This window comes from Lepidochelys olivacea (genome assembly GCF_965140295.1).
Source record: "Lepidochelys olivacea isolate rLepOli2 genome assembly, chromosome: 7".
Classification (NCBI taxonomy): domain Eukaryota; kingdom Metazoa; phylum Chordata; order Testudines; family Cheloniidae; genus Lepidochelys; species Lepidochelys olivacea.
In genome coordinates, this window is record NC_140417.1 from 67,156,140 (window position 1) to 67,183,282 (window position 27,143).

The following is a 27,143-nucleotide window of genomic DNA, read 5'->3' on the forward strand; positions in this document are numbered from 1 at the left end:
CTGACTAATCTGTATTGGGAGTGACATTCCAAACCTCAGAGCAGTTTTAGGGTGGCCACTCTTGCATTCCCAGAATACCAGACATTCCAGTACTTCCTGGAACAGCATGGGTGGGTCCATCCACACTGGCATGACCTTGCATGCATGGAGGACACGATTGTGAAGAGCACACCAAGCCCCAACCGGTGTGACCTTGCACACATCATGTATACAAGGTCACAATGGGGGCAGAGCAGCACACTCTTGAAATTGGCAGCCCTCATCTGTGATACCTTACAAAACCACATCTGGTTTTGTCTCAGAACTGGCTAGGGGACAAACCATTTAAAAACAGACCTGTCCCGCTTAAAACCGGACGAATGGTCTGCCTAGAGCAGTTTCGATCAGCTACTCTTTTTCCCCCACAAACAACCAGCCAGAAAAACTCTTCCTTGTTTTCCACCCAAAAGTGGAATTCCTAACCCCCTTCCCTTCCAATTTACACTGGTCCATGGCCCAGTATAGGCAACATTCAGTCCTGGAACAGTGGGGTTCAGGCAGATCTTTGTCAACCAGGCAGAGCTAGAAAGGCCTGCTTTAATGCCATTGGAAATGGGAGATTCAGGGCCTTCCAAAGAGAGACACAACACATGCATCTTTTTGAGAAATTTGAGAGATATCAGACTAGACGTTTTTATGTATAGAAAACATCTTGGGGTCATTTTTTGAAGTTTAAAAAATTATATTTTGTCTTGCCCTCTGTGGTTTGTGCATTTATACTCATGCTACTAAGAAAGTCTGGTGGAGATTATAAGAAAAATATTCTTAATAAGAACCTTTTGAAACATTTCTAAAATAGCTTTTCTATAACATGTGGCATATTCAGAATAGTCAGTGTTGTGGCATGAGATAAAGTTTTTATGGTGCTTGGGGCAGAGACCATCTCTTTGTTATATGTTTGTATGCACATTGAGGTCTAAATTCATGATAAGGGCCACTAAGAACGACCACAATACAAATGACAATATTAAGTAAATATTGACTCTTATTTTAGGAAGAGCTGCAGAATTCACTATCGCTTCAATAGTCAAAAGTATTGTAGCCACCCCAAACTTATGCTAATACAAATCTTTACACCACAGCACCATCATGCTTGGGTTCTTTTCTTTCTCTCTCTATCATATATATACACAAGTAAAACCATTTTTTGGAGGATATTACATAAATTGAGATATTATTTGTTGTCCTTACAATGACTCCTTAGATGTCCCTGTTGGCTTGGACCACCCAGGCTAAACCCTAAATCGTTAATAAAAAATGAATTAATCAAATGTATGTTTCAGAGTAGCAGCCGTGTTAGTCTGTATTCGCAAAAAGAAAAGGAGGACTTGTGGCACCTTAGAGACTAACCAATTTATTAGAGCATAAGCTTTCGTGAGCTACAGCTCACTTCCTCAGATGCATATCAGATGCATTTCCACGATATGCATCTGAGGAAGTGAGCTGTAGCTCACGAAAGCTTATGCTCTAATAAATTGGTTAGTCTCTAAGGTGCCACAAGTCCTTCAAATGTATGTGATGCTCATGCCCATTCCCATGCCACTGCTTGCATGCTGGTCCCTACCTTGAATATATTCAGAGTCTGGCCAGCCCTGTACAGAAAGGCATCTGATTACAACTCTCCTCATTCATTGTGGCAAGCTTCAAATGCATCGGTCTTCAAAGTTAAGACTATATATGCTTATATGTAAATATGTATTTGTGTGTTTATGTATGGTATGCAGTGTTTTTTAAAATCCACATAAAAGATAGCCTAAAAGGACATGTGACAACTTCACTACATGTAACTTTTGATAAAAAGTTGTTAATAATAATGCTTTATTTAAAAAAAAAAAAAAGTTGAATCTAAACTAAAAAAGCTCCAAATTGGGACACTCCATCTGTGGGGGTTTTGGAGGGCCTACATCTACACTGCACCCAACTGGCAGTGGCATACAGCATATGTGTAACTACACACTGCAGGGAAAAGCAGGCTGTGTCCACACTGTAGTTTGTAGCTGCATCTGTCAGTGAAAGGCTCTGGCAATGGAGAAAAGCTTCAGCAGCTCCCCGCAGCTGGAGCCTTTCCTTGTGGGGGGGAAAGGCTGTGGCAGAGCCTCTTCCTGCAGCATGGAAAGGCTCCAGGGCAAGGAGCTGCCTAAGCCTTTCTCCATTGCCTTCCCCCAACCAGATCCTTTCCCTAGTGGGGGAGTCTTTCCTTGTAGCGGGGAAAGGGTCCAGAAGGAGGGAGGCAGGAGGACACCACACTGCTACAGAGGAGACAGGAAGACATGGTTTGGGCGAGTAGAGAGCATGTATGATATGTGCTTGCATACATGCCCACACCCTTCAGGTGTGTCTTTCCTTGCCTCAGCCATGCCCCTTCAGCTACAGTGCTGTTTACACCTGTGCTAGGGGGACTCTGCAGGTATGTACTCTACATTCTGCTGAATGAACAGTGCACTGTATACATACCACATGTGTATGTTCCAGCTACTTGGGAGTTTGTTTTTGTTCCTGTGAATAATTTCAACAAAATGGAAAATGTCAAAAGTTTCTTCAGAAGTTTTTGGGGGGACGGGGTTGTTGAAAAACTGAAACCTGAGAATGTTTTGCTTTTGATTGCCAAAAGCAGAAGCACTTTGATTTTCAAGTTTGGGGTTCCCAAAATTTTCTCACAATCAGCTATTTTCCATGGGAATTTCTGTGTTGACCACTACAAAAGCCATTCTTCATCCAAAAATAATTTCTGAAGAAAATTTTTGCCTCGCTGTAGTATATAGTAAAAAGGTTACCAGGAACTTCCAGTTTCAGAACTGTGGTGAGATACAACCTGAGTTCCTTTCTGAAGCCTTCTACTGTTATCAAAACTAAGGTATTAATGGAGTTCTGTCCAGTTTTGTAATTTCATTTTTTTAAAGACGATTCTATTCATGTTGGCAAAAGGAACGAAGCAGAGAAGCCTAATGACACTAACATCCACAGTAGGCGGTGAGCACACTGAAAAATCTAAAGAATGTTGGAATTCTGTGTGTGTGTGTGTGTGTGTTTAGTAATATAACATATCTTCTACAATAAGAAACCGTTGAAATAAGTTGACACTAAGTTTACAATGGTGACTTAACTAAGAGGGCTCACTGCCGGCAATATGTCATTAGTTAACTTATATAGCAGTTACAGAGAATCTCGTATAAACATTAAATAAAATAAAGTAGAAAGTCAAAAAGCTATTAAATTTATAGGCATATAATAAGAAATCCTTTGATTGGTACAAGAGAAGCTTGAGGGTTTATTTAGTTTTCTCACTCTTGACTTCTTGTATTTATCCATTGTAGGTGTAATGGTTTTTTTTGTTTTGTTTTATGGGTTTTTGGGGGGAGGATATTTATTATTAATAATTATTATTTAATTTGTATTACAGTAATAGCATGCCGGGGTCATAACCAAGGTTGAGGTCATTATTGTGCTACGGACTATACATACACATAATAAGAGGCAGATTCTGCTCCAAGGAGCTATAATCTAACTATAAGACAGCCAAAAGGCAGAACAAAAGCATAGAGAGGCAAAGTGACTTGCCCACTGTCAAACAGCAAATCCAGGAATAGAACCCAAATCTGCTGAGTCCCAGTCCAGCATACTATCTACTAGAGCACACTGCTTTCATTTAAATGATTGTGAAAAGGAGCCAAGACAGTTGGTCTAGTTTTGAACTCTGGAATTTCACTGCCTGCAACCAAGTGTTTCTGTAGGTGTCCATAGGTGACTAACAGACAAGGAAATGGGAGAAATGACAGTGAGTGTTGTGATGGCTGTTGTCTATCCACATCACTGTCATTCCAAGGATCACTGGTGCAGGCAGTATACTTAGAGGACTGTTTTTATGTATTAGCAGTTTTAAAGATACTGTAGTTAAGCCAAGGAGAGCACCTACACCTCAAATGACATATTCCACCAAAACTAGAGAGCAGACATGGGGGAAAACAATGGAAAGAAATTGCTGGGAGCCTAATTGCATGAAATAGCTGGGTTTATGCATAACCTTAGCCTAACTTTGAAGCAAAAGTGGTGACATTTTTTCAGGAAAGCTAATGCCTAGTGCTATAAAGTACATGTGGGTTGTGTGTCCATCAGTCTTTAGGACTTTGTGGGGAACCCCAGAACTATAAAACGGGAAAAAGGTAATGAGAAGTATGTTCATCACAGCATATGCATGGACTGGAAACATTTTAAAGGTTAGCTACTCTGTCCTTTCTCCTTCCTTCACTTTAACTTTGCTGTGAGATTTGTATTACATCTGTATATCAGTAGTTGTCCTTTATGCTAAAACAAATACCTAACAAAAAATCTTTCATACATCTTCATTATTATTCTTTGTTAGATTACCTTTTGCAAATCCTTGATGATGTAAATCATATGTTTATTACCTCATGAACAAAGCTGCCCATTTACATACTGTAGCTAATGTACTTGCTATGTTTAAACTGACTGTTTTTATTAAGGTAAATAGTTTATGAACATAAAGTAATTGTCTAAACAAACCTCCCCGTGCACAAAAAGCAATGTGAATCGCTTTTCTCTCAGCAAGTGGAGGTGTGTAAACGGAGTGTCCGATACACACACACATTTGCATTAACAAGCGAACTAACAAATTAGTGTCAGTTATGTAAATCTTTTTTAAAAATAAATCTTAATTTACACATACGCACAGTATTTCCAAATAAATGCCACAAATCATGTGTGAATCATTGCAAGTCACTCGTTTCTATTCACCACGTAAACCTCATTTTTCATGCAGTGACTTCTCATAGCGAATTTACTAACAATCCATGTCAGACATGATGACTGGTGTGGTTGAGAGTAATAATTTGTTAGCGGTCGGTGAAGATTTAACTGTAATTTTGGTGAGGGGAGCCCAGTAGAAGGAGAAGCAGGTAAATTTGGCTTTGGTAAAAGAAATGCAGAAGGAGAGAGGTGAATTGACTGGTGCTTGTTTAATGGGTTTTGAGTGGTGACTACATGGATTGAAAAAGGAGAATCCTGCCTGGTAACATGCTACAGTGGAAAAAGTAAAGCCTGTGTAGACTGTACTTTGATAAGAAGAGAACATATGAAAATGGTTAAAAATATAAAGTAAATATGTAGCAGAACAACATACATTATTAATAGCTGGAATCCGACTGCAACCTGAGGAAAGAAGATGAAATTGAGGAAGAAATTGCATTGGTGGCTATGTAAGGGAGGGGAGAAAGGAAAAGTTTTACCAAAAAGTCAGTGAAGGCTTTCATGCATTGCCAACGGCAGTGAGTAAGTGGGGGAAGAACAGAGGAATTTTGAATGGAGATAATATGTGGCAGAATGAGTAGAAAGATGGCATGCTTTTGGAGAACAAGGTGGTGATAGAATGTGATGTACCAGAGAAGTTAAAAAGAATAAAAGTATTATTCAAAAAGTTTGAGGAAGCAGGTTTTGATAATGAAACAATCAAAAATTCAAACAGGAAAAAAAGGAAGTTGCTAAGGCATGATTGGAGACTGAAGAGGAATTTGTACAGAAAGCTGGAGGAAGATGATGGCAGGAAGTTGGGTTATGGGTTGGCAAAAAAGAAACAATGAAGCACAACAGATGAAGAAATCAGTGACTTAGTCTAAAGAGTTAATAGAGGTATGGAAAACATATTTTCAAAGGTTGTTAAATGAGAAGAAAGATTTGCGAGCACAAACACTGTCAGCAATTATGGGGATGTTTCAAAAGACATCAATCTCTGTACATGAAGTAGAGCAGCACTGAATAAGATGAAGAATGGTGAAGCAGATGTGAGGATGACATAATTGTTGATATGAGCAAGGTAGTTGGAAGTACTGCAGTAAAGAGCTTTCACAGATTACTGTGTGTTTACTGTGATCAAGTAAGGATACCAGACTGGAGAACAGGATTGATTGTGGCTCTTTAGAAGAGTAAGGGTGATGTAAATGATACCAATGCCTATTGGGGCATCACTTTGTTAAGTCAACCCTCAAATTCTTTGAGAGAGTTTTGGAGGCAAGTTTGAGGGGTAAGGTGGAGGAAAATGTAGGAGAGGAGCAACATGTTTTTTGGAAGGGAAGGATATTTGCAATGAGACAGAAGTTTGAAAGAATGACAAAGGGAGGGTGTAATTGCTGTGTTGCATTTATTGATCTTGAGAAAGCCTGTGCCTTGGTTCTGCAGTAGTTGGTATTTGGAGCATTGAGATGGATGGCAGGGGGACTTCAAGAAGTGGAGATAATAAGGAGTTGTATTGAGGGTCAGGAAATGTGGTGTATAGCACTTGGAATTTTGAAGCATTTTGAGGTGATGGTAGGATTGAGACATGGCAGTGTGCTGAGTCCACTTAACTTCATCCTAGTTATGGAGACAACTAGTAGGAGAACCGAGCCTGTGGAGAGACAGAAAAAACTAATGCATGTTGACAATCTAACCCTTTTTGCGGACGGCAAAGAGGAATTGATAAATTGGTATCAAAGTGGGCATCTGTGTTTGAAGATCATACTCTGAAGGTAAACACAAAGAAAACTGACGAAGTGGAAGAAGAGCTATTGATGGAAGTTTCAGGAGAGAAGCTGAATCATAAGAAAGAATTAGTGTACTTGGGAAGTACACTTCGTGCCATCAGAGGGAGATCTGGAAAACTGAAAATAAGCACCCAGTGTGCGTGGGAAGCAGTGAAAAAGGTGGTAGGAGTACTGCAGGACTGGCAATTAAGTAACAAACTGAAAGAAAAGATATATCCTGCATGTGTTTGTCCCTGCCTGCTCTATGGTTTGGAAACAGTGGGCCTTATGGAGTTGGAAGAAAAGAAGATACAGGTAGTAGAAAATAATATACTGAGGAGAATGGCAGGCAAGTGGAGGGTAGAGCATGTGCCAGGGAGAAATTAGGGGATAGATGGACTTGGGACTCTACGCGATAGGCCAAGAGCGCACATCTGAGGTGGGCTGGGTGTGATAAGATTGGGAGAAGAATGACCAGCAAAGAAAACATAGGAGGAAGAGGGCTGCAAGAAAGGACATGGAAGACCGAAGGTTCGATGGAAAGACTGTCGAGAGAAAAGGACTGGAACTCCAAGACCTATGAACCTGTGCCATGGACTGGAAAGCGTGGTGAAGAATCATGGGAACCTGCGACCCTGGGTCAACCGGGAAGAGGAGTCGAGAAGAGAAGTGAATCAGGGTCTGATAAGGAAATCTGAAACCAACTCATGGTGTTAGTTTGTCTGTTTGTTCTTTGAATCCAACTATTTTAAAAAAGTTATTTAGACCTAAAGCCTCACTTACCTCTTTGACATCAGCGTTGACTAATCATTGGCTTCAATATGCGTTAGCAGCTAGGAAATCTTTTTTTATATCTTTCTTCTTTGCACTGTGTTGAATGGTTGCAGCATCACTACATCATAGCCTGAGAAGTAATATCCCTCCTTCTCTTCTTTTTCATTTGATGGCTTCCTCTGCTGCTTGGTCCGCCTCAGTGCTGACCCCTAGCATGTGGTGGTTCATTAACATTGTTTTAAATTAGTCAGTACTCTTTTAGTGGACTCCAGCTGACTCACTGCCCTCCAGGGTGCAATGAAAAGACTTAATTACCCTTGTGCTGTTCAACAAGAACAATGTTGTGGGGAGGATTTCTCTTCAAATATTAGGATGACTACAGAAGGCCAGTGCAGACATCCACCAAAAGGAGTAAGGAAAGAAGTAAAAGTGGCAAATATCACATGGGTAGAGGGGAAAAAAGTGGAAGGCATTACGACAGAAGTCCAAATCAGCCCCTAATTCCAGACCCTGAAGATCTCCCATCCCTGACCGTATATGCTTTTTGCAGTGTTGATAGAGGGATGTTGCTGCTGCATGTATTTGAAATATTGCATCATGCTGAAACATTGTGCAGTGAGGCAACATTGTGATGTACTGTATGAGACAGAAAATGTAGATTTGGTGGTGGACTTCCAGACTGGCCAGGAGAAAGTTTTTTAAAAACATTGGATAATCACAGTTTTAAAGATTTTTCCCCCTTTTTAAAATGTATGTTAATTACTTAATTTTAATTTATATTATTAATTTTATTGTTAATAGATTGTAGTCTCTTTGGGAGCAAGGAGCATGCATGCACACTACTTAACACAAGGGCATCCCAGACCCCAAGTTTTGAAAAGGAAAATATTTATATCTTTATCTTTATCTTTATATGTATGTTAGCTCACTTTTACACTTGAGTAGTCCTGTGGCCCAGGGGAATGGAAAGATTGTCCAGTGGTTAGAGTGATAGCTGAATACCGTGTTCAATTCCCTGTTCAGCACAGATGCCCCACATGACACTTCTGTGTCTCAGCTGGAAAATGATAAGAGTATTTCCCTGCCTTGCAGGATAAAGATTTTGAGGCACTCAGATTCTATGATAATGGGAGTTGTATGAGTTCCTTAGATAGCTAGATAAGCATTTGCAGGGTCAGATTTGTAATTTAGTTTAAAAATGAATTCATGGCCTAAACCGCTTGCCAGTATCTCTTTAAAATAAAAGGACTATATATGTGTTCCTTAAATAGTTTGTATATACCTGGAAAAAATCATAAACGTAAAATCAACTTTAAAAAGTGATAAATAATAACACATGAACCAAATAATGTTAAATAAGATATGTGGGAAAAAATACTGTATTTTTACCTCTGGTTATTTAACTGAGTTTGATGTATTCAGTAATTATATTGCATATATACATATACATATTCCTACTCTGTATTGTATGCACCAAGACTTGTATGTGACAGGCTTCTATCTGTTTAGTTTATGGAAAAACCCAATGCTCTTCCCCACTTAGTTATCTGAAAGAATGCATTTTTAGTTTCAGCAGCTGATTTTCTAGAATACTGATTAGCTAATACTTTTTGGCATACAGCTCATCCATCGTGCGGTAGGACGCCATCTGGATTTTAATTCACTTTTTGAAAATTATTGTTGGGCTGCTATTCCTTTAAAGGCTCTTCTGGTCATGCTGGTTCCAACTGCAGACAATGGGGCTGCAGTCTAGTCTCAAAACCTAATTGAATTGGAATGAGACAGCTGAAGCAATGATTGTTGAAGAGCTTGAGATGGATGACTTTTGCAAAATGAATGCCTCCGAATATCCAGATAGCTTAATGTTCTTGTTGAAAGCTGTGGCCGAGAGTTTATTTTTACTTCAGCAGGTGGCAGAGTTTTAGGGGTGAACTCTTCATTTCATCCATTACCACGTGGGTTTATGTGTCATGAATTAACTTAATTTCCCTTCTGCTTTGATGCTGTGGTGATTGCTCTGCTTGTAACCAAACAGAAACTGCCCACTTCTTAAACATACTAAGATACTTATAAAGCTGATGAGTTGGAGAAGAGTTAAGGTTACTCCATCTGCCTTTGTCAGTTAAGAGATCAATCCCCGCTTCCTCAACCATCATTCATTTAAACTGTTCCAAACCATGACTCTCTGGTGTGTTTGTATTTTACAGTGATGGGTCTTTCCCCTATGACTCTGTTCCTTGGCAGCAAAACACCAACCAACCACCAGGTTCTTTATCAGTGGTCACTACAGTATGGGGTGTGACTAATACCTCCCAAAGCCAGGTAAGCTTCATTTTATGCTCCCTACCCTGAGTTATGCATTTTGGTTAAATGTTTGTCAGTAAAATGAAAAAAAAAATAGAGAAAAGTAGGGAAAGGACTGTCATAAAACGGTATTTTTCCCTGCTTATTTTCTTCTTCTGGCAGCACAATGGCTACATATTAGGGTTTTACTTATTTTGAGTTGGTAACACATGGGTGGAAGTGTCAGATTATATTGGTGGCAGTTGCAAGCATCACTTGCTTTCTATACAGGAGAGGGGTGATTATCAGACCTAACGTGTTTATCACAGCATTTTTCTTGAGTCCTTAATGGAAAACTTTTCTCATTTAGCCTGGTGCAATGTTCTGAAGCATTGGGACAGAGGCAAGAGCTAAGTGGTTAGTGCCAGGGTATAACTGTCCAGAAAATGGGAATTTGTTCCCATGAAAAATTTTGTATTTTTGAACAAAATGTCATCTCATATTGTGATGAAAAGTCCAAAATGCAAAACTTTTTACAGGAAGGGACTTCCACAAAATTCTGTTTCAGGAGAACTGAAATGGAATTTTTTAGCTTGCAGGCAGCCAGCCTGGACAGTTCTTGTCAATTTCACTTTTTCCCTGCAGGCAGAAAGTGAAATTGACCAGAACCTTCCAAACAAAATGCCAGAGGCCAAGCACCTGGCTCTCCACCTCTCCCCCAGCCCAGCTACATTTGTCTGGCTGCCTGACTGCAATGTTCTTGTCCATTTTTCTTTCTCTTGAAGGCAAAATTGACATGAACTTTCCACGCAGATAGCTGGGGAGCTGTCATTTCAGTTTTTTTCAGTGGAAAATTGATATTTTTCAGAGAAATTGAAATTTTGCCACAGAAAATTTCAGTTTTGTGAAAACTCCATTTTCTGTTGGAAAATCATTCAGATGGCAAATTCCCAACCAGTTCTCTATGTGAAGGACTCAAGTCTCCATCCAACTGATGTTCAAGCCAGTGGAAAGACTTCCCTTTACTTGAAAAGGAGCTGGATCCAAGAACATTAGTCAAGTCACTGAACCGCTTTATGCCTTATGCTGTGTCTACCCTATGGGCTATGGGTGTGATTCCCCATCTCGTATGAGCATACTTGTGTTAGTCTCATCGACCTAGCACGAGTGTTAATAGTACTGTAGCCACAGCAGCACTCATGATAGCTCAAAGAGACTTAACACAAGTACACATTACATGGGCAAGAGAATCACACCACAACTCATAGTGCAGACAGCTTTGGTTTGGTCATCGGTAAAATGGAGATACGTCTTTATAGTAATGTTGTGAGGCTTAATGAGTATTTGTACGTCATTTTGAGGTCCTACATCAATGACATTATGTTGGGGGGGGGTTAAATCAAATTGTCATCTTGCAGACCAACAAATTGTCAAATAACACAGTTGTTTCTTGCTTCTTCACTTAATCAGATGGATTCGCCACATGATAAAAAAAATGTGATGTCTGCTGTTCCTTATTATAACTTTTCAGAAGCTTCAGTGAGAGACTAATCTTATGGTAGGGATCAGAAAATGGCAAGGGAGAGCTCATAAGAAATTAACATACCTAGGTGCATACAGCATAATGAACCCAGGACTCATTTGAGTGCAAGTATATAAGTTAGTTGATTGTACTTTAATGTCTGTAGCAAACTAACATTGTTTACAGCCATAGCTTTAAGGGCTTTTTCCTTATTTTGAATATTTCTCCTCACAGGTGCTGGGAAACCCAATGGCAAATGCCAATAACCCTATGAACCCAGCAGGAAACCCCATGGCTTCTGGGATGACTACAAGCAACCCTGGCATTAATTCCCCTCAGTTTGCTGGGCAGCAGCAGCAGTTTTCAGCCAAGGCAGGCTCTGCTCAACCCTATATGCAGCAGGGCATGTACGGAAGACCCAACTATCCCGGAAGTGGAGGCTTTGGCGGGAGGTAAGACAAGTCTGTATGGGATGGCAATTGGATGTGAATAGTTCAAGGTGTTCTAGCTTTGCATAGCAATCTACTGGATGTGTCATAGGTTCCCTTTGGTTATTTAAAGGGTAAGTCTACACACCAGCCGGATGGTGTGATTCCCAGCTTGGGTAGACATACATGGGCTAGTTCTGTTCAAGCTAGTGTACTAAAAATAGCAGCATGGCTGCAGCTGCTCTGGCAAGCCACCCAACTTCCTGGATACATACTCAGGCCACTGCAGCCACGCTGCTATTAGCTTGAGCAGGGCTAGCACATGTGAGTTTACTTGCTCTGGTAATCACATCTCCCAACGGCTGCTTAGAAATACCCAAAGTCTTGGTGGTTATTTCATCAGGCCTACCTAAATAGCATACTGGGTCCGTTGCTCGAAAAATTGGCTACTCAAAGAGCAGGACATTCATCACTGTATCTGGAAATTAGGTCAATCAATTACCCCTGACAAACACCAGAAATAAAGTTTTAATTACCACAAATATAAGACACAAACCAAGGTCCTAGGAATGATTAACATTCAGTAGGGCTAGTATGTGAGAAGTATGGGTGGTACAACTTCCATCAGTCTATATGAGGAAATTACCTCAAATATTAGTAAGGGTACAGCACTACAAAGCTAATAGGCAGACCCCTTACTGCAGGAATTTATAAAGCACTTTGTATGAATGAGGGACAGGGCTTTGGTCTTAAATTTTAAGTTATGTGTTTATTTTTGTGGGGTAAGTGCAGTTCTTGTGAAATGTGCCAAATTAATAGCCCAGGTTATCTACAAAACACAGGCGTGGGCCGTTAAAAGGTAAACACAGGCAGTAAGCATGCAAGCTTCCCACGCTCCTAATGCTTTTCCTGAATGCACTTCTGTGGTGATAGTGTAGCTCTGTCTCCGGGCCTAGTCAATCTCTGGGTTCCTTTGTTGTTACTGCCGAAAAGGGTACCAACATGGTAGACTGGAACAGCACTATCCTGGAAAATGGGAGAGCTAGCCTCTGTTTTCATCTCTACCACTGTCTCGCTACATGAATTTGTACCACTCACTTAAACTTTCTGTACTTCAGTACAGTTCATCTGTAAAATGGGCATAATGTTGACCCACCTTTTTAAAGACCTTTGAGATCTACAGGTGTGAAGTACTCTAGATTATTTATTTATTTATTTATTTACTTAGTGGTACTTTTGTGATTAGTACCTGAAGTATGCAGGCACAGCCAACTTGCTTCATGCAGAACTCTGAAGAGGCACCAAATGACAGCTGTCAGTCACTGTCGATAACAAATAGCCCCTGTCGGCCTCTTTCCTGAGATCTCAGTGGGACAGATTTCCTTTTCTACTCCTGGAAAAGCTGATGCATTCCACTGTTGAGGCACATAGATGGCTGATTGTGGAGGAAGCTCACAATGGATACTACTGTCCATGCTGCCCCTAAATTGTGCACACATTCGTTTACAGCCTCTGAGTCCAGCAGCGTGGTAGAACAGAGTAATAAAAATTAGTTAGAAACTCCTGAAAACTCTAGTTTCTAACTCCATTCAAAAGTGCTGACGTTATCTTCCCTCTGTGCCAGAGCAGCTCTTGCATCCTCATTGACATGCCTGCTTCTCTCTTTCTGTCGGAGTGCTTGTTTTCAAGAGAAACTTATACATGGTTTTGGAACTGTTCCAAATGACATCAGAGTGAGGCCCCAAATCTAAGCTCAAAACACTCGGCCCATTTTAATACTCCTTTCTTTCTTCACCTGATAGTTACCCTGGTGGCCCAAATACTCCTGCGGGAATGGGGATCCCTCCACACACGAGGCCGCCTGCAGATTTCACTCAGCCGGCTGCAGCTGCCGCCGCAGCTGCAGTTGCAGCTGCCGCCGCCACAGCAACAGCTACAGCTACAGCCACTGTAGCAGCCCTTCAGGAAACCCAGAACAAGGACATGAACCAGTATGGACCGGTAAGAAAGTAGAGCTTGCAAACTTGTATCCTTCTGACTTCTGCCTTTAGAGAGAAGTGAGTGCCCCTATTTAGTATGTAAGATATTCAGGTATCAGCTGTATTGTGTGTCTGTTTGCACAAGAGATGGAGACCAAGCGATCTCTTGTAGCAGGGATAAGTATGTATATGATAATGACATAGAGTGGCCAATACATTATCTTTATGAATCCCTGTTACCTGCACTAGTCGTGCATTTGTATTGCAAAGAGGTCATCCCTTAGTTAAAAAAAAATGGTATGCAAAGTTTTATACCCACTTCTAATGGGATGCATTAGTACTTCACCTCCCCCAAACTTTAGCACACAGGTAAGTGTTCTAAAGCTTTATTTTAGGGCCTATGCTGTTTCTCTAATTAATTATGTTGATCAACTCAGTTTAGTTTTTCTAAATACAGTAAAAAAAACCCCACCTTTTAAGGTATTATCTGTGAGAATAGCAATTTGAACCATCCATTTTTGGTGACCCTAAGCTCAACACACAATTATTTCCTGTACTAACTATTAATGAAAAAGGAATGAGTGTTTGATCTGTGGCAGCTGCTTTTCTCACCGCTTCCATTCCGTGTAGTGTTTCTAAGCATCGGGGTTAAGGGTGGGGCACATGCAGAACCTCAGCTGGCGTAAATAAGCAAAGCTTCTTTGAAGTCAATAAAGGGGTGCTGAATTACACCAGCTGAGGATCCTGGCCTATTACCTTGGGGAAGATGACTGGTCACGTCAGTGGATTTTTATTTGCTCATATTAAAGCCGTTTTTCTCTTACTAAACTATTATTTTTCTCTCCTGTTGCTTTTAGAATTGCAGTTGAATTATTATTATGCCAAAAAAACCCAAAACCCCTCACAGAAGGTTACAGAACATAAAAAGAAAATGCGACATAATCCCACCCCCAACCCCTGCTAACAAACATGTTAAGCTCCCCACTCCCATTTTAAATGCATGTCGCATTTTATTCTTTTTTTTTCTTTTCTTTTCTTTTTTTCTTCCGTTGAAGGTTTGTTCCTCTTTCCAGATGGGTCCAACTCAGGCTTACAACAGCCAGTTCATGAATCAACCTGGCCCTCGCGGCCCTGCTTCTATGCCAGGCAGCATGAACCCAGCGAGCATGGGAGCCGGAATGACGCCTTCCAGCATGAGCGGGCCACCTATGGGTATGAGCCAGCCGAGGCCCCCTGGGATAAGCCCCTTCAGCAGCCATGGGCAGAGGATGCCGCAGCAAGCTTACCCAGGTCCACGCCCCCAGTCTTTGCCTATACAGGGCATGAAGAGACCGTACCCAGGAGAGGTGAGTATTCTCGCTTCTTTATTCCTTTTGTCTTACAAACGATACCAATTATGCTACAGATGAAATCCACCCTGTGCAGAAAACCTGTATAATACCCTGGTGAGTGTGTGTAGCAAGTCACCTCTGTGCTTAGCCCACAAATAGTAGCCCTGCCTAGGGAACTTTAGCTCAAGCTGTAGCTGCTTGTGCTTTTTAGCTCTGGAGGTCCCCAGAGTTCAGTTCCTGGTGCGTCAGCCAAGGTGGCCGCCACCAAGCCCAAACTGCCCTGTGAAGTTCTTGAGCCCTCAAAATATCACTTTGAAGCCCTCATAATAGAACGTAAGTTCATAGGTCTTATAGAGACTCTCTGCGCAGAGATGGACTTCAATCTGAATGCTTAAAATAAATTTGTCATGGGCAGACCATACGCTTTATTTACTCTGGGTTTTTTATTGTTTTAAAGACATATGGGGCAGCACCTTGCATAAACACAAAAAGCATGTGAAACTTTTAAAAATCCCATTGCTTTCCAAACCTCCTGTGGCTTGATTTTCATAGGTGCTAATACTCAAAACTCCTGTTGAGCTCAGCATCTCTGAAAATTCCCACATTGTCATTTAGGTAATTTTCTTTTGGTCTGGGGTGAAGATTATCTGAGTTCTTTTCCTGTTTGTCTGTCTATGTCTATTTGTCTCTCCAGGTTTTTATAAGATTAGCATAGGATGAGAGCATTTCCCAAGACGTAGTAATCAAAATCACACAGCCATTGGCTTGCTGTATGACTTCAGGCAAGTTCTATTGAAATCAATGGGAGTTAGGCACTGAGATGCTTTTGAAAATCCCACTAGTCACCCATCTTCATCTTTAGGGGCCTATATACCTTTATAAATCTAGCCCTTAGTGTGTAACTTTAGATAGAATCACAACATATACTAAACTGATGCTATGCTATTAGTCAGTAGAGTTTACACTAGCATTTTATTGGCCAAAATATAATAGTGGCAATGTAAGTTTACAGAAAATATACACTGATATCCAACATTTAACAAATATTTATTGAGTTTCTTGCAGTTTTTCTAAATGCAACATTTCCTGGTCTGTAAATGAATTCTGTTGTTGTTGTTACCTTATGCATCAAAAATGACTTATCTGCTGCAGGAGTTGCTTATCTAACAAGGCTTTTCTACTATGTAAATGCTATCACTCCTTTCCAATTGAGCTAAAAATGCATAGTTCAGATGATTATTTGTACCATTATATTTCATATTTCACACCTTTGTGGAAGATTGGGAATCCCTCCTCGCTGTTTCAATAGCATGTTTTTCATCACAAGTGAATACGAGAATGTTCTCAAGTAACATGCATTTTACAGTGCTATAAAATCATATGCTTGTTGTAAGGTGCTGTGTAAGTTTAGTAGATGCTATTTATTTATTGATTTATGAAAATTTCATAAAGGGGATATTTGTTATAAATTAGCTTGCTCCAGAATTATTTTGTTTTTGTTGTAAGTAATCAATATTCATAAATAGATTTGCCATCAGAACAGTAATAATCTTGACCTCGCCCTAAAGGTGCTGAGCAATAACCATGCCCATTGACTTCCTGTTGGACCACTGCAGGGAAAATGGGGAGGAACTTAGGTCGAGGAGTTAGGGCACTAGCCTAGGATTTAAGAGGCCTGGGTTCAGTCATCTACTCTCCGCAGACTTCTTTTGTGACTTGGGCAAGTCACTTCCTTCAGCGTTTCAGCCAGCCACCTATAAGGATTTTTCCGCCACAATGTATTCTAGTTTTGGGGAAGGTTATTTCATCCAGGATAGCCACAGCTGGGGATGGAACATTGGCCAGAAAGGGCCAAGGTTCTGACGTGGTATGAAGCATTCTCTCTCTCGGGTGCTTGGCTGGCTGACTTTTAATCACGTGCTCAGGGTCTAACTGATCCATGGGGTCAGGAAGGAATTTTTCCCTAGGTCATATTGGCAGTGATCTTGGGGGGCTTTAGCCTTTCTTTCCAGCAAAAGAACATAAGTCTGGCCATACTGGGCCAGACCAATAGTCCATCTAGCTTTATATCCTGTCTTCTGAGAGTGGTCAATGCCAGATGCTTCAGAGGGAATGAACAGAACAGAGCAATTATCAGGTGGTCCATCCCCTGTCATCTAGTCCCAGCACTTGGCAGTCAGAGGTTTAGGGACACCCAGAGCATGGGGTTGCATACCTGACCATCTTGGCTAATAGCCATTGATGGACCTATTCTCCATGAACTTATCTAGTTCTTTTTTGAATCCAGTTATAGCTTTGACCTTCACAACATCCCCTAGTAACGAGTTCTACAGGTTGACTGTGTGTTGTGTGAAAAAGTACTTCCTTTTGTTTATTTTAAACCTGCTACCTATTAATTTCATTGGGTGACACACACACCCTGCTTGTTTATGTGCTATGTGAAGGGGTAAATAACATTTCCTCTTTTTTTTGGTCCATCCCATTCATCATTTTTTATTTCCTCCTTAGTCATCTCTTTTCCAAGTTGACCAGCCCTATTCTTTTTAATCTCTCCTCATATGGAAGCTGTTCCATACCCTTAATTGTTTTTCTTTGCCCTTCTCTATACCTTTTCCATTTCTAATGCATCTTTTTTGAGGTGGGTTTCCAGAACTGCATGCAGTATTCAAGTTGTGAACCTACTCTGGATGTATATAGTGGCATTATGATATTTTCTCTCTTATCATCTATCCCTTTCCTAATGGTTCCTAACATTCTGTTCGCTTTTATGACTGTTGCTGCACAGTGAGCAGATGTTTTCAGGGAACTATCCACAGTGACTCCAAGATCTTTTTCTTGAGTACTAATGGCTAATTTAGATACCATCATTTTGTATATATAGTTGGGATTATGTTTTCCGATATGCATTACTTTGCATTAATCAGCATTGAATTTCATCAGCCATTTTGTTGCCCAGTCACTCTTTGTAATTCTTCACAGTCTGCTTTGAACTTAACTATCCTGAGTACTTTTGTATGGTCTGCAAACTTTGCCATCTCACCATTTACCCCTATGTTGAAAAGCAATGGTCCCAGTACAAATCCCTGGGGGATCCCATTATTTACCTCTCTCCATTCTGAAGATTGATCATTTATTCCTACCCTTTGTTTCCTGTCTTTTAACCAGTTACTGATCCATGAGAAGACCACCCCTCTTATCCCATGTCTGCAGAGTTTGCTTAAGAGCCTTTGGTGAAGAACCTTGTCATAAACTCTCTGAAAGTCCAAGTACACTATATCCACTGAATCACCCTTGTCCATGTGTTTGTTGACCCCCACTCAAAGAATTCTAATAGCATGTGGGTGTGGGTCCTTGCAAGGATTATCTGGGTATATCTCACTTAATCCTTTCCCTGCCATTGAAGTGGCCTCAGGCAGTGGTGCTCCTCAGTTCCTCCTGTTTTTTGCCTGTGGGACATAATAGTCTATCTCCTGGGGGGGTGTAATAATTTTGGTCTCATTTTGGTTCTTTCGTTTAGTGTGTATGTTGGATGGTGGTTTGTGGTACACAGGAGATCAGACTAGATGATTTGGTCGTCCCTTCTGGCCTTAAACTCTATGGCTCTGTGACTTAATATCCTTGTGCCTCAGTTCCCCACCTGTAAAACATGTAGTTAATAGCCCTTCCCTGTCTCCCAGGGGTGTTGTGAACATTACACACATGAGATGGTAAGGCCCTCAGATACTGTGGTTATGGGACCATAAAAGTACTTTAGATGGATGGATGCAGGTGCTCAACTCCTCCAAAAATATGGCTACTTATTTAAGGGCCTAAAGTTAGGCATCCTGGAGTGGAGATTTTCAAAGGCACAAATGGTTGAGTGCCCCAGACTGAACATTAATAAGATTTGAGCACCTTTGAATGTCCGCAATCCCCGGTCCCTCAGAGGCCCAACTCCAGGCACCCAGGTTTGAAAATGCTGGGCAAAGCGTTCATGAGACAGGGACATCAGCCTGATTTTATTTTCATTTTAATTCTATATTTCAAAGTTCAGTTTAAAATTATTTCTTGTTTTGTTTCATCTCTGTTGTAAAATAGCCAAATTACGGAAACCAGCAATATGGACCAAATAGCCAGTTTCCTACCCAGCCTGGTCAGTATCCAACTCCCAACCCTCCAAGACCTCTTACGTCTCCTAATTATCCTGGACAGAGGATGCCTACCCAGCAAAATACAGGGCAGTACCCACCTCCAACAGTCAACATGGGACAGTATTACAAGGTGAGACTTTGGGTTCATTAGCTATCTCATCTGGTGCTGGTGAAAGTTCTTTCTTCTGTGTTAGTGGATAAAATGAAACTCCAGCAATACCATAGGATCCCTAGATAGGGCCTGATAATACACCATTAAAGGCAATGGAAGTTATTCCATTGCCTTTGATGAGTCAGAATCAAGCCCATAGTACAGTAAGCTATGTCACATCATAATTTGGGGGCACTTTAGCTAAATGTGGGCCAGAAGTAAAAGTGAATGCCAAACTGAGCCCGCCTTTAGTTGTGGCAAAGCAAAATGAGGGCACACACTGCACGGTTCTTGGATTAATTGAGAAAATTTCAGTAAAGCTGGTAGATCAGATCTGCTTTAAGATTAGAATAGTCAAGTCATTTCTGGTGTTGGATTCTGAGCCAGAAGAATCTTAGGGCCAATGGGGTTATTTTGTCATTATTTGCATGGAAGGTGGGTACTGTTTGAGATGACAGCACTATTGGAAAAGAATAAGGAATCATTTCCCACAGAACATCTGTATACAGTCAGGTCACTTATTGCCTGATGTGAGATGTCTAGAAACATTGCTTTTTCTAAAGCAATTTTTATTATACTGTGGCAGCTTCTGTTCCACATTGTCAAGATGAATGCATCAAGGGGCTAGATGCTCAGCTGGTGTAAATCAGTGTAGCTCCATTGCAGTGCCTGAAGCTACAACGATTTATGCCAGCTGAAGATCAGTCACGAGTGTTTTAAAGGTGAAGGATTTTATATATATTTTTATCCTGTTTATTTTTGTTGGGGTTTTTAAAATTTTGTTTTGTTTTATAGCCAAAGCAGTTTAAGGAACAAAATAGCCTTTCCTGGGAGTGATCCAGGGCTATGTACAAGGGAATCTTAGTTTGGTTTGAGAAGAAAATAATAACAAAATTTGAAAGGGGAACCAACCCTTGGTCTATCGAACTGTGTTGCATGTTTTTCATGGAAATGTAGATTGATGTGGTGACAGGGTGAATAGACAAGATGAGCTCATGGAGAAAGGCAGTTCTCCCAGCTAAGGGGCAAGGCTCTGCGTTGTAATATAGATGACCTGGTCTTTGGAGTTTGAAGACTGTGGAGACTAGAGACTTGATGAATTGAGAACTGTGAGGAACTTTGGTCTCAGCGGAGACAGGAATGGGTATAGTCGGTAGTGCCTTTCAACCTGTGATTGCTCAGTGACCAAAGATAAAATGTTCTCAGCCAAAGATGAGGTGCTATATTATTTACTGCTACATCAAGAGGAGAGGAGAAGAGTAAGAAAATTAGGGCAAAAGTAGGAGAGATCAAACGTGGAAAACCGGATAAAGAGGCAGGAGAGAATGAAAAAGTGTAGCATCTGCAGTTTCTGAGGCTTGCACTCCTTGCCTCAAATCTAAACTACTGTATGTTTTAAAAATGAGAAGTAAATGCAAAGAAAAAAATAATTAAGGTTTTCAGTTTTAGCTCTCCTACTCATTTCGCTTTAAATAGCGCCAGGCCCAAGCCACAGTACCGATATATAGATTCAGTGTTTAATAGCAATACATATGATTAGGGCTTCTTTTTTTTTTTTTCTTTTCAAAATTCAATAACAGCTTGGTATTATTTATTTTCTAGCCATCAAGGCCTGTACCTGTGGCAAATTACCCTCACTCACCGGTTCCAGGAAACCCCACACCACCCATGACTCCAGGGAGCAGTATTCCACCATACCTGTCACCTAACCAGGATGTCAAACCACCATTCCCACCTGACATTAAGCCAAATATCAATGCTTTACCGCCACCGCCAAGTGAGTAGCAAATGGAGCGGTCCCTCAGCCCTTTACTGTCTCTCCTTCCTTTGCCATGCATATCACGCAACCCAGAAGTGATGCTTTAAAAATAGCATCTTGATGGCTATTTTTTGACATGGAGAGAAATTTTGATAGCCAGTTGATATATGGCGTCGACCAACCACATTTTGCAAGCTACTCAGAGAGGAAGGAAACAGGAAAGAAGAATATTTGTTTCCAAACAAAATATTGGAAAATTGCAAATGGAAAACTCTCTCCAAAGTTAAACTTTTAAGGATTTTGCCCCTTAAATATTCCTGTAGTTGATTTCTCAGAATGAAACTCTTAATTTTCAACTGTTTCATGTTGTTGGGTTTGTTTATTGCATAGAAACTCCATCAATAGTAATGTGGTGTGTTTTGGTCAAGGGCAAAGCTATTGAATACTACTGAAGAATAGCTTAAAGGGTGAATATTTGTAATGGTACTCCTATTATGTCCATGCAGACCTCTTAAAAATATTCAGTAGTGTGCCATAAAAATAATGTATACTCCTTTCAAAGCCACTCAACCTCACAGCTATGTTTGGCTGAGAGCGAGTCAGGAATAACACCATCTCAGTGGCTGTGTACTCATACAATTTGTCTAGGGTCTAAAAGTGACTAAAGAATAATCAAAGGTTAGGCACTGGAAGAAGGAGTATGTTCTCTATAGAAAGACCTCTGTTGTGTTAGCTCTTTTCAACCAGCATTTTAGGGTTCATGGAGATCTGAAAGATTAAGGTTATTGGTACTGTTTTAGCTTCAGCAGCTTCAGAGGGAGGAGAGTATTTTAAGTAAGAGTTGAACAGCAGCTTCTGTTTCTGATGAGTGAAGAAGAAACACAATCTTAAATCCAGTGATTACAATGGACAGCGGTAACCTTTTCATACTCCAGGTCTTCCTGCTTCAGAATCACTTCAAACAAACCTGTTTTTTCAGCCAGAACATACCTGCTGAAAATGGTTGGCCATCATAAATTGTGCATAACAAGCAGCAAAGCTCTTCATGATGGGAGACTGAATGGCTTGTGGAACTGGTAATAGAATACCTGAGCCTTCCATCTGCAGATCACCATTAGAATCGAGAGTCATTACCATCTACTGGCACACTTGAAATGAGTTGGATAATCTCAATTCCAGTTTCTAGGGGGAAAATAGCCACATCACAGAAAAACAAATAGCAATGCACAACCACAACTGGCACTAATTGGCAGTCTCAACAGAGTGATTGAATGGGTATGGTGACTGAACTAATCTCTCACAATGAAAAATGGTCCCCCCCACATCAGGTGTAAGGCACGTCTGTGGTGAGAGGCACTTTTGCTGCTCCTTTCATAAACCTTATCTGTGGATATAAATAGAAGACATCAGTCTCCAGAGCTGTCAGTCTGTGCCCTATCACCTGCACGAAATCCACTTATACAGTTATTTGTCATTTTCTTTTCTATATGTGACTTTACTAGGTTAACCCCAGCAATAGATCACTGTATCATTTGTCATTATTCTGTGTAAATATACACATTGTTATTGCACTGCAGATGCTAAAGGGAAAGTTCACACTTTCTCTCCCTCTTCGATCCCAGCCAACCACAATGATGAGCTGCGTCTGACGTTCCCTGTGAGAGATGGGGTGGTGTTGGAGCCCTTTCGGCTGGAGCACAACCTGGCAGTCAGTAACCATGTCTTTCACCTACGGCCAACCGTCCATCAGACGCTGATGTGGAGGTAGGTTTGAGCAGTGTTCTGAGGCAATCTTGCGTGACTGAAAGCAAAATGGTGGGTCAGATGAGCTTTGTTTGGGTCAGTCATGGATTTTTACATTAGGAAATATGGTCTGGATAGGAAAAAACATCCCTTTAGCTCACATATATGTGAATAACCCTCAACTTCCAGAGAGTAAAGTGCAATAATATACTTCTTGATTCAGCTACCAAGCCGTTTGCTGGCGCCAAGTTGTATGCCATCCTTCCAAGCAAACCTGATGGAATCAATGTGAATGGGGCAAGGGGCAATGTCTGGAAAATAATTATTTAAATGTACCTTTTGACTTGCTTCTACTCATTCCAGTAAAAGTGCTAGGAGCATGCGTAGCTGAAACCAGCATGCAAGGATCATTCATGGAATATTTCTGACCTAGGCATACTCCTTGCATCATCTGGAGATGATCTTTTGGTCCTGTGTTGGTAGTTGGCCTGGACAATCTGTGATAAGCTTTCTCGCAATACCTTGGCAAGGTTGCTTCTATTTTCAGCTGGAACACAGAGGTGTAAAGGTATCTGAAAATAATATTAGTAAGCAAATTAAGGACCTGATTCAGAGAGATGGTAAATTCAGTGGCAGTTATAGGTGCTAAGCCCCTCTCAGGATAAGGCCCAAATTTCAGAGAGAAGGTGGATTTTAGAGAGCTGTTCTAACTTACCCAGAACAGAAATGAGCCAAGCGGCTGAAGTGCAGCTTTCCCCACGCAACAAAGCTCTTTCACCTACAGTAAATATTACTTTTCATCAGAGCGAGAGAGAATAGTCCCTCTGGATTATATTCTGCAGCTCTGTAACTCAAACTTGCATAAAATGATTCCAGATTCTGTACCGGTTTTGATATATGGACAAGGAATCAAATGGCATGAAATTAAATCAAAACCAAAGCCTTGATTTGTTTACGTTTCCAAATACTGTAGGGTGGACTTGTTTTGAATCTGTGCTTGTGTGCCTTGAAGAATTTAGTTTCTCATTATCTTGTCTTATTGTATGGAGCTTTTCTTTGTTACACATGAAATAGCTGAGCAAATGAAACCTCTTCTTGGCAACACACTTTCCAGTGTGCCCAGAATTCCCCTTCTTCCCGTTTCTCTAAGTCATCCTTCAAGCCTGGGCTAGGTGGATTATTGGATTAATAATGTTATGACCTCAACATTTTCCGTAGTGGGACCTTCCTTCCAACAAGCTGTGATCACCCACCAATTTTGTAATGTGGGAAGGGTGGGTGGTTGTAACCTCCTGGGCATCACAGCTCCTGGTTGAGATTTGACCTAGGATACAGATACTTATTTGCCTGCATGGTGTTGGTAGTCTCAAGCCTAGGAATTAGAAATGTGAGAGATTTCAAATAGGCGACATCCAATAATTAATGCCTAACTTTGAGGTCAGTTATTGCTTACTTGCATTTCATTATCCTGGAGTACTCACAGCAAGAGGGAGTTTTGGCAGTTATTTGCTGGTTCTTATTAATAAGTAATCACCGTAGGGGATTGTGCAGGCTAGTTCTGTTGATTTATAGAGCTGTACTGAGGCATAAAGCTGTTTCTTAATACCTGATCTTTTTTTTTTTTAAAAAAAAACTTCTTTAGCACACTGACTTGGACTTGTATTTAAATTCATTTTAATGAAAACTTATTGGTAATTTGTGCTCAGGTTTGCCACCTTGAAAAACTTGTTAGTGATGGGAGGGCAGGGGCAGCCTGAACACTCAGAAAACTGAGTCTTGTGTCTGTCATCCTTATCTTGCTCATTTTTCTCTCCTTGATCACATAGTTACACCCACATAGAAAATGCCCATACTGTTTTTCTTGCCCTGTCAGCTGTGTGTGGCGCATCAGTTGTTTTAGCATTTGTTGTACAACAGCTCAGCTAAAAGAGAATAGATATTAGATGGCATTAAGATATTTTGCACGTTGAAATTATAATGAAGTAATATGACGTTTACCTTGGATTGCATGGATTCCAATACACGTATTAGTCACGTGAATTCTAGACCAAACCTTTAGATTATTTTTATGCTAGTTAAAATATTGAGTAAAACATCCCTCTCATAATCACACAGCTGATGGCGACACAAATATTCTTCTCCCTACTGGGAACTCCATGCTCTTACAAAGCAAAAGAATGGAGACAAAATCAACCAGGAGAATTTTGCCTTAACAGTGGATCAGTCTTTGCTCACCACAATTTATGTATTATCTATCATTGTGGGGCAGCATGGCTAGAACACGAGATTCTCCATATTTCCATTCCTCCTTACGTGACCTTGGACAAACTTTTTAAGAGGGGTCAGGGAGGCAGTTTTGTCCTTTACAGTGTCTGTGTAATGTATAAAGACTCTCTCTGTTTTTTTTAATCTACTTGTTTTTAGGTTAGAGATATCAGGTCCCTGCTTCTCGCTTTTTATTTTTTGTGCTAACTAGTTTTCCATAGGCCCTGAATAGCGATGTCACTTGAGATCTTCACCTGAGTTGCTTTCCTTCCCCAAAAATAGAGATTGTGATTCTGACCTAAATCTCCTGAATTTCTGAACATGACCACACCACCAGTACAGGACATAAAACATGACCTTTACAGAGGAAAAACTGAGTACAAATTATCTGAGCTTTCAGTAAAAGCAGTCTAAACATGAGGCTGCCCGTTGGTTTTTTTTTTTTTTTTTTTTTAATTATCAGATACTAAGAAACAGCCTCAGCACAAGACCTCCATTCTTAGACTCTAACCAACTGGATCCTCTTCACACCTGCTGCATCTTGGATTATGGTCTCATATGACATCACTATTCATGTCCTTCAAAGGTCTTACAGGAGAGTCCAGCAAAGAGAAGGGAATGAGCACCTGATGTTTCTTATGTAAAAGATGGTCAGTGATGGACTTTGTGGCAGTCATTGTTCATAGTAAACAAACAGTGAAGGACAAAACCCCAAAATTTCAGTTTAACTTTCCAGTCCACCTTTAACCTCTCTGTACTTCAGTTTACCCATTTGTAAAATGAGATTAATACCAATGTGATGGGGTGTAAGTGCGCTACTATCTACTGAGGCCTGGTCTACACCTAAGATTTAGGTTGACCTAGATACATCACTCAGGGCTGTGAAAAATTTTGTGCTCTGTGCGACATGGTTAGGTCTACCTAACCCCCACAGTAGATGCAGCTAGGTTGATGGAAAATGAGAGAGATGGATTACAAAAACAACTTCCATCAATGTAGGACTTGTCTACGCTATGACACTATTGCAGAGCTCTAGCTGTGTCACTGTAGCTACTGTAGCCTAGCATACCCTCAGTTACTCAAGACTTAACGTCAGCTCAGCTTGGTATTATCTATCATTGTGGTAGATCAAGAGTGGTTGCTTTGGAGATAGAGTGGGACATATGTTTTTAGGTTCTGCTACTGAGGTGATACCCAGGCTGGGTGAGTTCTGCTTACTCTCTGAATGTGTGAACGTGCTTTATTTTCTTGTTATAAACACTAATGCTTGAGGAAAGACCTACCTGACTGCAACTTTTTCCTTTCTGCTGAGTCATTCCACTGACTTACAACCCACCTTTGTAAAGCACTTTGAGATCTTCACATGAAAAGTCATGTATAAGTGTAAAGTATTACTATTATTATTATTCTCTCAAATTTCAGATGTGTAAGCCATCCTGTCTTGTTTCTGTTAGTGGCTTTTATGGGGAGAACATGTGTTACGCATTTATTATTTGTGAGGCATTTCCAGAAAAAAAAAATCAGACTCAAGCAAAGCAGAGTAAAAGTGAAGGGGGTGGGATGGCATAGAATTTCTAGCATCCAAAAAAGATTCCTTTAGTCATATGAAAACTGAGTTTAAGCCAGGTTTTGCCTTGCGCTACAGGTCTGACTTGGAGCTGCAGTTCAAGTGCTACCACCACGAAGACAGACAAATGAACACAAACTGGCCAGCATCGGTCCAGGTCAGCGTTAATGCAACCCCTCTTACCATTGAACGTGGCGACAACAAGACATCTCATAAACCTCTGCACCTAAAGCACGTCTGTCAGCCGGGAAGAAACACAATTCAAATTACAGTCACAGCATGTTGTTGTGTAAGTACATGGGACTTGCTGCTGCCACTGACTCTACAGGTTTGGAAATGTTCACATAGGCCAGCAGTTCTTACCTCTCTCACTTTTACTTTTTTTTAAATTTTCATTGTTGGGGGCAGGGAGGTGTCACTGATTGTAGCGCTGGTGACAGGACAGGGCGAGAGTGATAGTGCTAAAGACCAGATCATATTTTGACCATGTCATATTTTGCTGTAGAACTAGGGCAGCATGGGCAGAGCAGCTACTTTGCCAATGTGTCTAGAAGGACCCACTTCTGAAGGAGAGAGTGCATCAGATCCCTGTGCCCGTTCGGTACTTGCCTATCTAACAATTCTGATAGCAAGGCGAGTAATGTGATGGTGGATGGTTTT

General features: G+C 40.7%; 1 protein-coding gene across 15 annotated transcripts in view; it reads left to right on the forward strand.

The window, feature by feature from the left end:
* Nucleotides 1-27,143, forward strand: part of ZMIZ1 (zinc finger MIZ-type containing 1) — a 470,647-nt gene that overhangs the window by 420,085 nt on the left and 23,419 nt on the right. For 11 of the 15 annotated variants that reach the window (XM_084633918.1, XM_084633910.1, XM_084633912.1 and 8 more), the window contains 8 exons: nucleotides 9,533-9,647; nucleotides 11,365-11,582; nucleotides 13,361-13,559; nucleotides 14,593-14,883; nucleotides 18,946-19,128; nucleotides 20,752-20,926; nucleotides 22,486-22,672; nucleotides 26,562-26,772. In XM_084633918.1, the coding sequence (XP_084490044.1) occupies nucleotides 9,533-9,647; nucleotides 11,365-11,582; nucleotides 13,361-13,559; nucleotides 14,593-14,883; nucleotides 18,946-19,128; nucleotides 20,752-20,926; nucleotides 22,486-22,672; nucleotides 26,562-26,772 (1,579 nt within the window). The remainder of the gene's footprint in view (nucleotides 1-9,532; nucleotides 9,648-11,364; nucleotides 11,583-13,360; nucleotides 13,560-14,592; nucleotides 14,884-18,945; nucleotides 19,129-20,751; nucleotides 20,927-22,485; nucleotides 22,673-26,561; nucleotides 26,773-27,143) is intronic. The other 4 variants (XM_084633922.1, XM_084633924.1, XM_084633921.1 and 1 more) reach the window with 3 other exon arrangements.